At 40.4% G+C, this 17,913-nt stretch overlaps 1 protein-coding gene across 3 annotated transcripts in view; it reads right to left on the bottom strand.

Annotated features, from left to right (window-relative positions):
* Positions 1–13,580, bottom strand: part of MORC3 (MORC family CW-type zinc finger 3) — a 41,803-nt gene extending 28,223 nt beyond the window's left edge. The window contains exons 1-5 of one of the 3 annotated variants that reach the window (XM_049710609.1): positions 13,500–13,580; positions 4,778–4,850; positions 2,927–3,059; positions 1,548–1,761; positions 859–1,007 (exon numbers count right to left, since the gene is read on the bottom strand). In XM_049710609.1, coding sequence (XP_049566566.1) covers positions 859–1,007; positions 1,548–1,761; positions 2,927–3,059; positions 4,778–4,850; positions 13,500–13,538 — 608 coding nt within the window. In that variant the 5' untranslated portion in view covers positions 13,539–13,580. Of the gene's footprint in view, positions 1–858; positions 1,008–1,547; positions 1,762–2,926; positions 3,060–4,777; positions 4,851–10,581; positions 10,798–13,499 lie in introns of those variants that run through there. The other 2 variants (XM_049710607.1, XM_049710608.1) reach the window with 2 other exon arrangements.
* Between the last annotated feature and the right edge of the window lie 4,333 nt (positions 13,581–17,913).

Below are 17,913 nucleotides of genomic sequence, written 5' to 3'. Positions count from 1 at the left end.
GATATAAAAGGGATCCTTGAGTTGATGAAATTGTCCTGTACCTTGACTGTATCAATGTCAGTATCAACAGTACTATTGTACTGTAGTGTTCCAAGAAGTTATCATTGGGGGAAACTGGGTAAAGAGTACATGAGATTTCTTACAACTACATATGAATCTACAATGAGCTCAAAATTAAAAGTTAAAGAAAAAATGGTGGGGGGGATGGGAGGGGCAGGGAAGAAAGTAAGAAAAAGAAAATAAAAGAAAAACGGAATACAGGTGGTCAGAAAAGCACAAGAATTAAAGGATTTTAGGATTATCACTATGTGTGCTTTATTCCTATGGTTCAACAGATCTTAGGTCTCTCAATATCACACATTTACCCTAAATTTTAGAACTTTATTTGCAAAGGATTTTATCCTCACAAAGATTTAGCAACACAGAAGTCTCATTTGTATTATTTTTCTCAACAGATGCTGAATTGTGCTTAGCTTTATGTAATTAACCAAACAGACAAAGATTTCTCTAACTTACTCAAGTTGGGACTTGTTGGCTGGGCTTTATCTTTTCGTTTCATTTCTCTTTTTTTTTTGAGGAGAGGGATGGTATAACCAAGAGCGAAAATAGAGTGCTATGGAGACAGAATGGCAGGGCTAGGAAATTTATTTTTAGTAATATGAAATTATCTCAAATTGAAGCCAAAGTAGCCTCAATAAAATACCCTTGGAAAAGGTAAATCATTAACTATGCCATAAAATGAGGACCTTCCAATATATTTGCACTCTTGTGTGACAAAGCATGAACGTAATGAAATTATTCCCACACATGCGCTTTACTTCCCAAATGGTTAACAACTAGCTGAGGTCTACCGTTTACCTTCTGAGATTCCAAATGATGATCCTTGTCCCCTTCTTACCGATGACAGCATCAAGCTCTGCCAGTAATTTCTGTTCCGTAGAAAACAGAGAATGTTCCAGAATTGCAGCAAGACTCGCTTTCGATTCTGTTAAATTAATTATCTGTCGTATATCCTAAGTTAAAGACTTAGACCAATGGCGTATTTTTCACAATTACAATATGGAAACCAACTCAAACTAACTGAAAAACCATTTCCTAAATTATTTTCTAAGTTTTAAAATGATAGTGTGATTTCAAATGAACACCAAGAAGGATGAAGTATGAAGAAGTTTATTATTATTCCTACTTTAATTATTTCCAATATTTGAATGTTTATACAGAAGACATTTTCCTAAGGATACCTTGCTTTTTCATTTTTTGGTGAAAATATCAAGCCAGATCATAAGCTTATCAGACCACAAAAAGACTGAAATAAAGAAGCTTAACATAAAATGCAATCGCCTTATGCTAAGGATTTCCATGGCACAATTCCAATAGAGAAAACAAAGGGACAAACATTTAGCCCAGATGTAGAGTAGAGGCAGTGGATAGGAACAAGAGCTAGAATGGAAGGTATGATTAAAAAACAAGAATCTGGAGGAGGGCAGAAGGATGGAATGGTTCAGATTATTTCTTCATAGTTTCAATTTCAAAACCAAAAGGATATGGTCTTTGTTGAATGCCACTATTGGGACAACAACATGTTCTGCTTTTATGACTTCCAAGTAGGTCTGAGACAAGAAGCCCACGCTCATGCTTTCTCCATTTTTGGTAAAAACCATTGCATCTTTACCCAAACGCATAGAACCTGACTTGAAGCCATTCCCATACAATCCAACTGGGACGTGACCATTCATGGTGACTTTGTCACTGAAGCCAAAGCTAAAAAGAAAAAAAAATTTAATAAGTATGTATAATCTTCATTTATGTTAATTCAAAAACTGTAATACCAAGTAAAGTGCCTAAGTTTGAATGTTAGCCTCATCCTTTCTTGCTGTACAATCTTGGGCAAATTACTTTTAATCTATATCGATGTGTTTCCCTATCTCTGAAAAGAAGGAAACCAAATCCACATTATAGGGATGTAAAGATTACACATACTAAAACAGGAGCTCATTGCCTGGCACATCCCAGCTAAATGGCTGAATTATAATTTAGGCTCCAGGGACCTTGAGATTTCACCCCATGAAATCTCTTCCTCTAAGTGTGAAGGGTTCTCTTGTTCTCAGCAAGCCTGCCGTACTGTGATTATCGATCGGGTGAACCTGACTTTATTATCAGTGTAAGGAGTATTTGAGAGACAGCAGAAAGGCCTCTGCGGCAAATCCTCCCTCTACCTCATACCTGTACTATGTATCTTAGCTTCTATTTCAGGCACAGTTGGCTTCATCCTGACATCCTATTCTGTGACCCTAGAGCCCAAGCCCTTACAACTACGCTACTTCCTCATCCTGTGTCACTTTAAAATTACCAGTCCCCATTCCCCAAAGTGGTAAGTTTTATAGGAAATAGTAGCTAAAACTATTTCCACTAAAGCACAAACAACTGATGTCAATGTGCTACAACTCTAAAGGAATGGTGGAATTTTAGATAAGTCAGAAATGGGGAGCGGGTGATGAGAATGGCAGGGACTGCCATTAATAATCTAACAGTAGGGCTTCCCTGGTGGCGCAGTGGTTGCGAGTCCGCCTGCCGATGCAGGGGACATGGGTTCATGCCCGGTCTGGGAAGATCCCACATGCCGTGGAGCGGCTGGGCCCGTGAGCCATGGCCGCTGAGCCTGCGCGTCCAGAGCCTGTGCTCCACAACGGGAGAGGCCACAACAGTGAGAGGCCTGCGTACCGCAAAAGATAAATAAATAAATAAAAATAAAAGTAATAATAATCTAATAGTAGTAGAAAATGACAGAAGACTTAGGAGAATAGAGCACACTGTGGGTATAGCATTTCATGTTTAAAAAACAAAAACTACAGGGTCTAAGTATGACACATGAAACACCTGAACTAGGTAAAAGCAATGATTTTAAGGAGTGTGACACTTTACATACCTCAGCATTTTATGTAATTTGTCTGAAGTCATACCATTCCCATTATCAGTGAATGTCAGGCATATATGGTCATTTATCACTGTTTTGTCAATCCATATCTGTTTAGCATTCACATCAGGATCGTAAGCATTATCTGAGAAACGAAAGTTTTGCGAAATTTTGATTCTGCATTTTGAAGAAGAGCAATTAGTTCAGAACAACACTTTGACAAGCAACAGAATAATATATTTTAAGGAAAATTTAAAAGCTGAAATGTTTTAGAACTCCTAAGATTTGACAACATGAAACTAAACTGTACCATGCTATATATCGTTCATTGACTATTACAGAATTAACTCTATCTAAAGCCCTCCATTTGTTATATAGAGAGCAGAGACTGGTACCCACTACACTGAAAAAGTGTAAAGCCAGAAGAATCGCTGCACTGAAGAGATGATCAAGACAGGAAGGTCTTCTTCTGCCCAAAGAACTAGCCTAGCTATCAAAAGGGAAACTGAGAGCTGAGTGTCAACAGCAATGCAAGTTAACATGGAAGGTCCACAACAGTTACTGAATAAATGAGAAAGCAGTATGCTAACCTATACACACAGATGAAGGTTCACTTCTACCCAGTTCTTCAAATTGTAGCCCTTTTCAATCTGACAGAAGTTTCTGGTGGCTGGTACATTTTTCTAATCTCTGTACACCTCACCGTTTAACACCCTTGCCTAGCATACTTGTTTCTCTCAGAACAGGTAAGTATGAGGAATATATCAAAGAAAAACGAAAAAATTTTCAACAGTAGCAGTAATAAAATCAACTTGTGAACTATCTAAGATCTATCAGAATATCCCTGACTAAAAATACTTTTGAGGTATATTTTCAAGTCTTCATTATAATATAAATAATGGTTCTCAAACTATCCTTCTGTAAGTCCTCAATTAAAATCAAATAATCTTTTTCATCAACCACCTTAGCTTCATAAAAAAACTTAAAAATCCGATACACCACAAAGAGCACCATGACTTTCAGTTGCCCAAACCCAAAGCTAGAGAAGCACTATGATGAACAACCCCAGGCTAAGTAGCTCCTCCCGTTGCCATGAAAAAGAATGACCGTGAATAGCTGCAACGTTATCTCATTTGCACTTCAAAGTCTACATCTGAACAGCACATGTTAGCTGAAAGACTCTGGAAAACCTAACTTCACCAAAGAAAAGAAGGGTTCTCAAATTTTCTTTCTTTTCTTTTCCTTGCACATCCAACATAGGACCCTTTCTTGATAATGAATCTAAAGAATTCCCAAGAATTCATGTGCACTAATTTTACCAAGAAAAAAATCATGACCCATAATGCAAATCTGAACACAACCTTGCCTCTTTCCTCATGTTCATTAAAACACTTTTACATATAATCTTATACCTTGATCATTCTATCTACTGGAAAAACCAAGAATTTATTATCACAAATCTAACATAATATAATCCTCCTAGTTACTAACACCAGAAAAATTAATCCACTGTTATAAATATTTTCAGACTATTAAAAAAAAACATAATTCTCACTTTTTGGCAATAGACGTATTTCTTTTATAATGGACTAAAAATATTTTCAACATAAATGCTTTAGGACTTTGCAAATTAAAATACTTTGATAGTAATATAGGGAAATACTCTGAGTAGGGAAGGCTGAGCACTGATTAACTTGACATCAGTTTGAATAGTTGTTATGCTAGGTAACCTTTACCAATGTTATCGCTGAGATACACTTTGGTTTTTTTTAAAAGCACATCTGCATACTATTTTTCAATAAAAAGCTTTTTAGAACTTCAACTGCAAGCAACAGATTATATACGAAACACGAATTTACTTACCTATTAATTCAGCAACCGCACTAAATGGCCAAGTGTGACTAGTAGAATTTGTATGTAAAAACTTCGGGCAAAGCTGAAATAAACCAATGATTCACGTAAATTAATTAAGGTCTTACTTTTGAGAACAGACGCCAAAATAATTTTCAGTCCCAGTATTAAGAGAGACCAAGCAAGAATGACTTAGCTGCTTGTGTCAGGATATACCTGGAAGACATAACCCGGAAAATGAGATTCCTGGAAGATATGGCTGTAAATCAACTAAACAGTTTCTCATCAAGCTGTGCTGCAAAACCCTTGCCTCCTGTGTCCACCAATCCAGAGCCATATCATTAAGTGCCCAATCCCAAAGCTATCCACCCTACAAGACCTACCTCAAAATTACCATGAGATAAAACTAAGACTTTGTCAAAGGGGTGTTTTCTCCTTCAGTGCATTACGCTTAAGAAACTTAGCTTTGTTTATTAATCAACAGGCTTTTCTCATGGTCTCTCCAAGTTCATTATATCAACAGTTGAACTTGCAGCCCTGGAACAGTATACATCTATAAAGCCTTCAAACAATGTCAAATAACAGTTCAAATGCAACAAACCTTCTTGACCTCCAGAGATTTTATGTCTGATTCATGGTAATACAGTATGGAAGAGTATGTTAATCAACCTCATGCTATAGGGAACTCTCTAAATTCCTGAGTAGTGCAGATATCAAATGCCTAAAAATGTACAAATGGTTTAAAAAGGCTGAGGCTTGGAAATTTCAATATGCAGAGTATTTCCATAAAATGAGGACTTTTTTGTGTTCATTTTGAACAGATTATCTCATATTTAAGGGGGAAAAAAGAGGCACTTAAAGTGTTTCATGTGAAGAGCCCTAGAAATATGATTAGATTATAAATCCAACCAGCTGCATTTACAGTGTTCAGCTGCTGCCACAAGGTGTCAGAAAGAGGTCTACTTTTCCTCTGTCCACCCTCGATTTTAGACAATCCCTAAGCATTTGTTTACTATCAGGTTAAAGTACACATGTGAAAAATAGTATTCTGTAGAAGAGTGGTCTTCGAACTGGAGCATATGTAATTCAGACCTTCTATGGCATATTTTCTATAGCATACATCCACGTAATAATGGTGTATAAGGAATTCCCCAACTTTCTAAAACAAGGGTTTTTATAAAGAAAATCAATTTCCAGGCCTTCATCTTCTACAAGAAACCTTTTGTCAAATTAGTATACCTGAGTCCTGTCCCAGGCCCTCCCCTTGCACAATCATCAGTCCTCCATTTATAAAAGAATACATAGTGTACTCCTCACCCATTCTAAATCTTACTATGGGGCATGGCTTTGGGGTGTAAAGCCTCTGGCTACCAAAGCAGAAAACGATTAAATCAACACCAGAAACCCTTAAAATAGTTTCTGTCTTTGCTCTCAATTTTATGAATTTGTTAGGTTTGAAGTCTGGAGTTAGAAATTGGGTATTTTGGTCCATGTTGTAATACTTTGATTTTAGATGTACGGCAGACTGTGGGCAGACTGTCAACTTACATTTAATAACTTCATCCTATATACCAACTCCAAACTGACATGGCACACATTGTTCTTGAGTAAGAGTCCCGGGGGAACAAAGCAAAGAAGGCATCAGTAAGAAAAGATGAATGCTAAACAGTGGCTTTTTGGGTATTTAAACAAAAGCATTATTTTCAACTACTCTTAATTCTCATCTCTCGAACATGTCATCAGCTGGAAAGAAAAACACCCTTCAACAGCCAACACACACACACACACACACACACACACACGACATGGACTGTGGAGTATCTTTAACTAGATGTGTGATCCTGGGTAAGCAACTTAACCCTCTGTGCCTCAAGTTTTATCATCTGTGAAAATGAGGATGATAATAATATCAGGTTACCAAGACATTAAGAGAATTAAAAAACTTAATATTTATAAATGCTTAGAAGAACACCTGGGACATAATAAGCATTATAAGTGTATGTTTTTTAAAAAAGGTAAGTATACCCTTAAAGGCACAAATGAGCTCATATATAAATAAAGAAAATCCTCAAGGGCCTCAAGTAAAGAAGGAATTAAAAACTAAAATAAAATTTGAAAATGTGGATTAGAGTGGGGTGCTTAAATGGAATACAAAGGTTTCAATTTTAATGGTGACTCAGGGATAGGAGACATGGCAGAAGAGAAGCACGCACTTGAAGTTACTGCCCCCTCTTACTTCCTCAGTAAAAAAGGGGGTGGGGGGAATATGCCCAATGGGAAGCTTTCTGTTTTGCTCTGGACTCTAGGTTAAAATCAAACAAAAAAAGTGTAACATGAAATTCTGTAAAGAGGCATGCCTTCACTTCGGTTAAGCATTTCAATTTATATAACCTGCAGAACCACTGTGGAGACACAGCCTCAACCAGACTGCGTAGGATTCTCCCAGAGACATTATTTGGGGAATATTTGAGTACACAATCTAAAATAACATTTAAGGAAACAATCCACCAGGAGAAAATATTAGCAGACAAGACACAGTAGTATTAGGCATCGCCCCCCAACACTAGGTAAAAGAAATAACAGCCTATAAAACAGGAATCTCTTGAAATAACTAGACATTTAAAAAGTAATCCTCGGGCTTCCCTGGTGGCGCAGTGGTTGAGAGTCCACCTGCCGATGCAGGGGACACGGGTTTGTGCCTCGGTCCGGGAAGATCCCACATGCCGAAGAGCGGCTGGGCCCATGAGCCATGGCCGCCGGGCCTGTGCTCCACAACGGGAGAGGCCACAACAGTGAGAGGCCCACGTACCGCAAAAAAAAAAAGTAATCCTCCCCTCCAAAAAACACACAAAAATGAGATACAACGAAGACCACACATATTTTAAAGAATCAATAGAGGGACTTTCCTGGTGGCGCAGTGGTTAAGAATCCGCCTGCCAATGCAGGGGACACAGGTTCAAGCCCTGGTCCAGGAAGATCCCACATGCCGCGGAGCAACTAAGCCCGTGCGCCACAACTACTGAGCCCGCATGCCACAACTACTGAAGCCCACATGCCTAGAGCCCATACTCTGCAACAAGAGACGTCACCACAATGAGAAGCCCATGCACAGCAACGAAGAGTGGCCCCTGCTCACCACAACTAGAGAAAGCCCGCACGCAGCAACAAAGACCCAACGCAGCCAAAAATAAATAAATAAAAAATATATATTAAAAAAAAGAATCAATAGAACTTTTAGAGTCAACAAATAGTCACAAATTTAAAAAATCATTTAAATATAAGATGGAAGCCTGAACACATGGACAGTGTTTACCTCTGCTCCCTCCTGAAGCCGCTCTATAATGAAGGAAAAAAAGGGGCAGAAACCCAGAAGAACAAAAAGAATCAAAGAAGTGATTACTAATAGCAGACAAAATAGTCAGTAGTTTGGAAACTGGAAAGCACAGACTAGTGACAACTGATTTAATAGCCTGGAAAAAGCTAAATCCGAAGCCTGTAGGAGATGAGAAAACCAACCAGAAGCAGGTCAGGAACCTTGGCAACCCCAGAAAGTCTTAGAAATTAGACTTTGTACCTTTGAAGTAAAAGATACTAGAAGTTGTATGAAAACAAGATAGGTTGAAAGTCTTTAAAAGAAGAAAGATTCCCCAGATCCTTCTTTTAACCTGAGCAGCCCTTCAACTACCCTCAGCAAACCACGTAAGGCTGGAGGTCTGTTCTCTGGAGAAACTGACAGCGGCAGGCTCACAGACAATCAAAAGCAGGTGGGTTAAAAGCAGGTCAGCAAATAGACCAGAAATAAACCCTCTCATATATGGTCAAATGATTTTCCACAAGGGTATAAAGACCATTTAATGAGGAAAGGACAGTTTTTTCAACAAATAGTGCTGGGAAAACTGGATATCCATAAAAAGAGTGAAGTTGTGGCCTTACCCTATACCATAAACAAAAACTAACTCAAAATGGATCAAAGAGCTGAAACCATAAAACTCTTAGAAGAAAACACAGAGGAAACCTTTTACGACATTGGACTCGGCAATGACTTCTGAAATCACCAAAATTTAAAACTTCTGTACATCAAAGCAGCAGTCCCCAACCTTTTTGGCACCAGGGACTGGTTTCCTGGAAGACAATTTTTCCACAGACTGGGAAGCGGGGGGTGGGGATGGAGAAATGGTTCAGGCGGTAATGCAAGCGATGGGGAGCCGCAGATGAAGCAGATGAAGCTTTACTCGCTCGCCAGCCTCTCACCTCCAGCTGTGTGGCCTGGCTCCTAGCAGGCCATGGACCACTGCATCCAAGGACACAATATACAGAGTGAAAAGGCAACCTACAGGATGGGGGGGAAAATCTGCAAATCAAGTATCTGATGAAGGGTTAATATGTAGAATTTACAAAGAACTCCTACAACTCAACAACAAGAAGACTACAAACAGATTAAACAATGGGCAAAGGACTCAGATATTTCTCCAAAGATGCTCAACATCTCTAATCATTAGGGAAATGAAAATCAAAACTACAACGAGATACCGCCTCACACTCAAAGGGTTGGGTATTGTTAAAAATCAAAACAAAAAATACAACAACAAAAGCAGAAAGTAAGTGTTGGGGAGGCCATGGAGGAACTGGAACTCATGCGCACCCTTCGAGGGAATATAAGATGGTGCAGCCACTGTAGAAAATACAGAGGGGGCTCAAGAAATTAAATAGACATTTGCCATAGGATCCAGCAATTCTAATTCTGGGTATATACTGAAAAGGACTGAAAGCAGGGTCCTTTTTTTTCCTCCTTAATTGAAGTATAGTTGATTTACAATGCTGTGATAGTTTCAGGTGTACACCCAAGTGATTCCATTATACATACATACATATATACACACACAAAGATATGTGTGTGCATGTGTGTGTATACATACATAGATATATATATAGGTATGTACACACATACTTTTTCCAGACTCTTTTCCAGTATAGGTTATTACAAGATATTGAATATAGTTCCCTGTGCTATACAGTAGGTCCTTACTGTTTTTTATTTTGTATAAAATTTATCTATTTTGTATACAGTAGTGAAAGCAGGGTCTTCAAGAGACATCTGCACACCCATGTTCACAGTAGCATTATTCATAATAACCAAAAGTGGAAGCAACACAAATGTCCATCGATGAATGAACAAAATGTAGTATATTCATAGAGTGAAATATTATTCAGCTTTAAAAAGGAAAGAAAATTTGATACATGCTACAACATGCATGAACCTTGAGGACATTATGCTAAGAGGAACAAGCCAATCACAAAAAGACAAATAATGTATGATTCCACTTACATAATGTACCTAGAGTAGTCAAATTCACAGAAGGTAAAACGGCCAGGAGCTGGTGGAAGGGGGAACGGAGGGTTATTCTTTAATGGGTACAGAGTTTTAGTTTTGCAAGATGAAGAGTTCTGGAGATGGTTGTACAACAATGTGAATGTACTTAACGTACTGAGCTGCACACTTAGAAATAGTTAAGATGGTAAATTTTATGTTATGTGTATTTTACCATAATAGTAAACAAATGAAAACCAAATTTGCAAACTGAACAATGGGATACTCCTATCTCCTTTTCCCTGCTTCAGAAGAGCTAGCAGCCAGGATTATATAAGCCATGCAGGAGACTAGATGTAGAATTCCTCTCTGGAAAAAGGAATGATTTCTAAAATTTCTATCTGGTTCTTTTACAATTGTGCCAGGCCATTCTGGATAGCTTTTTTTTATCCCTCACTTGAAAAAAAATTATTTTACAAGTTTTAAAAGTTATTTTAAACATACTTACTTTATGGTCTAACACTTCCATTCTTTATGGTCAACAGATACTGACAGAGAGTGCTCCAACAACACTGCTGGCTCCTTCTACCTGATCACCCAACACTGAAGCCCACCAAAGGACTAGCTCTACTCGGGTATGAACATCCATTTTTTTAGTGTCTCACTTGGAGATATAAGTAGAAGGCTGACCATCTCCAGACATTTGAGAATGTGTAAAATTAGAATAAAAAACATACAGTAAAAAGAATGTAAAGAAACTAGAGGCAATGCAGTGAGCAAAAGAAAACTTCAAAAATACTATGATTAATATACCCAGAGATAAAAACAAATATTTTGTTGAGAAAGATTTTTAAAAGATATTCAGAGAATAAGACAGTGTTTATAATAATTAAATATATGGTAAGAGAAAGGTAGGAGATGAAACGGAGGAAATCTCCCAGAAAGAAAAAGCAATGGGAAGGAAAACAGGAGACAAAAGAAAACAGAAAAATAAAGGGAAAACTGTCACCAAATAAATGAGAAAAATTTCCATATATTAAGGACTTGAGTTTCCAGCCTAAGTACCAGTACATAGGACTCTATTAAACAATAAAGCATGCCTTTAAAATTCTAAAAAGAAATAATTTCTAATCTAGAATTACAAACCCAGCCAAATTATATGTAAAGAGCAAGGGTAGCAAAAACATATTTCCAAGAAAAGACATAAATTTTCTTCCCATGTACTCTGTTCTCAAGAAGCTACACCTGTTTTTGGAAAAATGGATAGGCTTCACTGCTAACAGTAAAAAAAAAAAAAAAAGCCGCAAATATTTACTGAGTATTTATGGCGTGAACAGGACTTTTGTAAGACTTTTACAGGCACTGGCTCATTTAAACTAACTTTCCAGTGGGTAAGATTATTATTCCCACTCTTCAGGTCACATATACAGTTATCAGTCAGGATTTGAACCCAGGCATGTGAGCTCCAGAACCAATGCTCTCAGTCACAAAATGGTATTAGCATTTGAGAGCTATACCAAAGGAATAAGCAAGCCTTTATTCCAACAAAACTTCATTTAGGGAAAATGAAATGTCTATTTCACATAATTTTCATGTTACGAAATATTATTCTTTTATCTTTTTCCCCCCAACCATTTAAGGATCGTGTGCCATACAAAAACAGGTGGCAGGCTGGATTTGGCCCATAAACTGCAGTTTGCCAACTCCTATCCTAAAGCAAAAGACAAGTGTAAATACACTCCAGAAGCTGCAGATGGGAGATTTCTGTCAATGAGGTTCCAAACGGCCCATTATTACCCACAAAAGAAAGATTTAGCACATGGACAGCTGCTACACCCAGAGAGCCAGCTAACAACAATGCCAGTCTCTCAAGACTGTTTGACCCTTATCTTTGCTCCCGGTCTTCTCAATCTTGAAGAGACAGAGATAGCAACTTGGGAGGAGCTGGGGAATGGGGAAAAGAATCAAAGTGCAGAAATAGCAAGAAAAAAAAAAAAAAACCCAGTTCACTCCTTTTTTCTCACCACAGTTTTCTGGGCCAGAATTTGGCCCAATATGAGGGGAAAGAGCAGGGCTTTAAAATGAATAAGAGCTTTAAAAGTAGTTAAAGTCTGACTTAAGTGTACCTGAGGCTAATTGGAAAGCATCAGAATCTGTCCAGATTCACCCAGGTGAATTAGCAAATAATGTTTAAAGCCAGTGGTAAGAAAGAGTAAAGTTCCTCTCTGTCTTCCATCTACTAAATACTATCTCATTCAATAAACCAGTTAGGTAACCAAAGAGCCTTTATTCCTAATATGTAAAGAACACTCACAAATCAATAAAAATACCCCTCAAAGAAAAAGAAAATAGAAAAATGGGCAAAGGAGATGAAGTTGTTTTGTTTTTTTTTTAAATCCCAAACCAAAAAGGGTGAAATGTGACAAACTTTCAACTTCACAGTCAAGTAAACGTAAAGTAAACAGATACCATTTCACACTCATCAGGAAAAACGTTAAAGTCTAATGATACAGATGTTGGCAGGAATCTGGCTAAATGAATGCAAGTCAATGGGCAAAATACCATTTTTAACGCAATGGTATTACCATTCGAATAATGAGATTGCTGCAGCAATTCTTTGGCCAGCACCAACACCCTTCAGAGAAGAGGTACATTTTTGTATAACAACGCCAACTTTTTAAGGAGAATCATGTAGGGAGGCCACGCCCACACCTTAGGCTGTGAAATTTTAATTCATATTGTGTGACCGCTCCCTCCGAAAAAGACTCACAGATACAAAAAACATGCTCAAGGATCCCCAAGAACCCGAGACGCTCCGGAACAGACACGACCCGGAGACTAGAGGGGAAACGGGAGAGCTCGGTGGTGACCTAGTAGCGATTTGGGCCCGAGGGCTTAACTGGAGGGAAGCGGCAGGAATTTAAATGAATCAGGAAGACTAGTTCCAGCTCGCAGCACCCCGTCCCAGCGCCAGGAGGTCAAGGCCGCTGGGCATTTCTGGCAGCAGACCACCTCTCCCTCCCCCTCCGGGACACTCCGCAGGCCCGCAGGCCGGGATGGGTCAGAGGCCCCGCGGTCCGAGGGGCGGGCCGACTGGCCGCCGAGGCCTCGCCCTCGGACGACAGCTGCGGAGCAGCCAAGAGGGAGGCAGGAGGAGGGGCCGCGGCCCCGACCCGCCCCGAAGCCGCGGAGGCAAAACAGAAACGCAGCCCGGCGCGCGCCGCCCGGCCCTGCCCTGCCCTGCCCGCCGCCGAGCAGCTCCGCCGTCGGTAGCGAGATGGCCGCCGCCGCCTTCCCCGGCCCGCCGCGGCCCCAGCCGCCGCGCCGGGCCGACGAGTCGCCACCGCCCACTGCCGGCCCCCCCTCGCTTGCCCGCCTGCCCGCCCTCCTGGGACACGGCCCGCTCCACCCCTCGCGGCTGCTCACCGCGCTGAGGCGGATCCCGCTGGGTGGCTGCGCCGCCATCTTGAGCAAGTTACAAAGCCAGGACCGGCCTCGGCCGCAATCCGACTGGCAGGCGGCGGGCGACAAATGTAGAGCCCGCGAGGTCCCTCCCACTTCCTGGGCGGAGCGCGCGGGTGACCCCGCCCACTCACTTCCGCCTCCTGGCGCTGTGCAATTGGGAGTGTAGGGAAGGTAAACCGCACTGGGGGTTAAGGGAGCAGGGACAGCGGGAGAGATAGGAGGCAAGCTCCGGGGCCCTGCAGAGTAGGGCGCATGCGTGAGGCACCCGTAGGCTCGAATGGGTGACTGCGGTAACTGAACCTAGAGGCTTTGTCAAACAGTAATCAGCATGGAAGCCGCAAAGAGCTTTATTTGGGATCTTGGGAATTGCAACTGGGGATAGGTGCCAGCAAAATAGGAAGAGTGGGAAAGAGAAAGAGTCAGAGGCTTATAAAGGCAAAAACCACAAGGTTGTTAAAGTTGTCTTGCAGGAATTATGATTGACTTTGATGTAAAAAGGAAATATTTGTCCTTAAGGGATAGACTGTCACTAGTTATTTAGGGTAAGGGCTGGATAAGTATCTTGAATTTCTGGAACATCGTGCTGGATACCTTTGTTAGACGATAGATAGGTGGTCAAAAGGTCAGATTCTATCTGGGCTGAGACATGCATAAGTCACTTCCTCAGTGGCCTCTGGCTCCATTTTAGAGAGATCTCTTAGCAACACCTACTCCTTTTTGATTTTCCTTTTGCAGCTGGAGGGCCCCAAGTTTGAAGCCGGGTGCCATGGGTGTTGGTGACCCAAAAATGTGCACTTGAGGTGCTTGACCAGGCTGGACATGAATTACACTGAAGAACGCCATCACATGCCCACCAGTGTCAACGTGATTTGAAACCTTATTAATGAAATGAAGACTGTACTTTTGGGATGTACCTTGAAAATTATCATCCTGATAAAAAGAGTCCTTTCTCATATTGCAACTTATTGAGTCCTTTTGCTCGTGCACATTTATTCAGTATCGACTTTGAGCTGGGCCTTGGGCTAAGTTAGTAGTATATAGAAATGAATAAGTTGGGACTTCCCTCGTGGTCCAGTGGTTAAGACTGCAGGGGGCATGGATTACATCCCTGGTCAGGGAACTAAGATTCCGCATGCCATGAGGCGTGGCAAAAAAAAGAAAGAAAGGAAGGAAGGAAGGGAGAAAGAAAGAAATGAATAAGTCAAGGGCTGTCAGATACTGTGGTTAAAGAAAGAGTTAAAAGTTTTTTAAAAATATTCACTGCGTTTTTATAATTGTAAAAGAAATACATTTTCTTTGTAAAACTTCAAATAATACAGAAATATAAAACATAAAATTTACCCCAATACCTTTACCAGAACATATAAACAATTTGGCGTACATTACTTCAGATTTACTATATGCTAAATATTGGGTTGGCCAAAGAGTTCCTTTGGTTTTTTCTGTAAGATGGCTCTAGTAGCACTTAGTTGTCCTTAACTTCATTTGAAACAATTTTGTTAGATTGCATAGTGATAGCTGTCATATCAGCGTGCACTTAAAAAAAAAACATTGGGCTTCCCTGGTGGCACAGTGGTTGGGAGTCTGCCTGCCAATGCAGGGGACGCGGGTTCGTGCCCCGGTGCGGGAAGATCCTACATGCCGCGGAGCGGCTGGGCCCGTGAGCCATGGCTGCTGGGCCTGCGCGTCCAGAGCCTGTGCTCCGCGACGGGAGAGGCCGCGGCAGCGAGAGGGCCGTGTACCACCAAAAAAAAAAAAAAAAAAAAAAAAAAAATCAAAATTGGTGAATTTTTGTGTAGCCATTTTAATATTGAAGATGAAAAAAAAGCAACATTTTTGGCATATTATGCTTTATTATTTCAAAAAAGGTAAAAACGCAACTGAAATACCAAAAAAGATTTGTGTAGTGTATGGAGAAGGTGCTGTGACCGATTGAACATGTCAAAAGTTGTTTGCGAAGTTTCATGCTGGAGATTTCTCACTGGACCGTGCTGCTTGGTCGGGTAGACCAGTTGAAATTGATAGCGATCAAATCGAGACATTCACTGAGAACAATCAGCGTTATACCACACGGGAGATAGCCAACATACTCAAAATACCCAAATCAAGCGCTGAAAATCATTTGCACTAGCTTGGTTATGTTAATCACTTTGATGTTTGGGTTCCACATAAGTTAAGCAAAAAAAACCTTGACCGTATTTCCGTATTTCTGCATGCAATTCTCTACTGAAATGTAACAAAGATGTTCTGTTTTTACGACAAATTGTGACGGGTGATGAAAAGTGGTTATTGTACAATAGTGTGGAACAGAAGAGATCGTGGGGCAAGTGAAATGAACCACCACCAACCACACCAAAGGCCGGTCTCCATCCAAAGAAGATGATATTGTGTATACGGTGGGATTGGAAGGGAGTCCTCTATTATGAGCTCATTCCAGAAAACCAAACGATTAATTCCAACACGTACTATTACCAGTTAGACCAACTGAAAGCAGCACTTAACGAAAAGTCTGGAATTAGTTAACAGAAAATGCATAGTGGACTTCCCTGGTGGTACAGTGGTTAAGAATCTGCCTGCCAATGCCAGGGACATGGGTTCAAGCCCCGGTCCGGGAAGATCCCACATGCCACAGAGCAACTAAGCCCGTGTGCCACAACTACTGAGCCCACGTGCCACAACTACTGAAGCCCACGTTCCTAGGGCCCATGCTCCGCAACAAGAGAAGCCACTACAATGAGAAGCCCGTGCACCGCAACGAAGAGTGGCCCCCACTCACCGCAACTAGAGAAAGCCTGCGCACAGCAGTGAAGACCCAACACAGCCAAAAAAAAAAAAAAAATCCATTATCAAAAAAAAAGAAAACGCATAGTCTTCCATCAGGATAACGCAAGGCCACATGTTTCTTTGATGACCAGGCAAAAACTCTTACCGCTTGGCTGGGAAGTTCTGATTCATCCGCCATATTCACCAGACATTGCGCCTTTGGATTTCCATTTATTTCGGTCTTTACAAAATTCTCTTAATGGAAAAAATTTCCACTCCCTGAAAGACTGTAAAAGGCATCTGGAACAGTTCTTTGCTCAAAAAGATAAAAATCTTTGGGAAGATGGAATTACGAAGTTGCCTGAAAAATGGCAGGAGGTAGTGGAACAAAACAGTGAATACACTGTTCAATAAAGTTCTTGGTGAAAGTGAAAAATATGTCTTTTATTTTAAAAACCAAAGGAACTTTTTGGCCAACCCAATACTATTTACAATATGGAAGTCTAGTTCCTCTGCAACTTGCATTTTTGTTTTATCTAATTATTTCAATTTAAGGTTTTTAGGTTCTCAAATATTTTTGAATAAATGAATGAGGAAATGTTAAAAAAAAAAAAAAAAGCCTGTGTTCTGTTGCCACCCTTGCTACTGACCGCTGGGTTCTCAACTGGAAAAAAAAAAAAAAAAAAAGCACAACCTAAAGGTTGAGAATTATGTTTTATTCGGTGGACATACCGAGGACTTAAGCCAAGGAGACAGCCTCTCATTAGCTCTGAGGGACTGTTCTGAAGATGTAAGGGGGGAGCCAGGATATATAGGGGTTTTTGCAAAAAACCCAGGTAGTCGGAGCATCAAAAGATTACTGTTAATTAAAGAAAACCAGACATCTCCAGTTAGTGAATTTAGTGCTTTTTTAGCTATGGGGAGAGGCAAGAGTCTGGGCTTATTGAAATCACCACTTCGATGTACACTTAACTCTCTAGTGCCAGTATCCTATTATTCTCCATCCTGAATCCCCTCAGTGTGTACAGTGGGTGATGGCTTGATGGCCACAACATCCTTTCTTTACTGATATGGCAGATGACATTCTTTGTCCACAGGGTAAACGACATGTGGAACACCTAAGTAAGAGTGCTAGTTGATACCATTTGCAATCCTCTGGACTGGGTAATTTCTCAGTTTCCTCCAGCTTTCAGATTGTATTATTATGTGAGAAGCTCTTTCATCAACTGTTTGTTGAGAGAGAACCTACTTTGTGTCTATCAAAGTGAGGGCTCCAAGAATGCAGTGAGGAGCACAATAGAGGGTTCCACTCTTGTGGAATCTACAGTCTCTTGGCTGTTTATTCAATAAGTTGTAGCCCATCAGTGAGTTGTGAAATCAATTTGGTGAGTCTCAACTAGCACTTGGCAAAAAAAAAAAAAATTTTAATTTAATAGTATAGTGTAGTGTCTGTCTGGGCCTAAATCCAACGTATTCACTTGTTAACTATGTGATGTTCAGCAAGGTTGATTTTGAAATGAGATTAGCCTGGAATATCCGGGTGGGCCCTAGATGCGATCACAAATGTCTTTGTAAGACCGAGGCAGAGGGAGATTTGGTCACAGGAGGCTAC

Source organism: Orcinus orca, chromosome 5, assembly GCF_937001465.1.
Source record: "Orcinus orca chromosome 5, mOrcOrc1.1, whole genome shotgun sequence".
Taxonomy (NCBI): Eukaryota; Metazoa; Chordata; class Mammalia; order Artiodactyla; family Delphinidae; genus Orcinus; species Orcinus orca.
The sequence above is the reverse complement of the archived record's forward strand: the minus strand, read 5'-3'. Positions and strand labels throughout refer to the sequence as shown.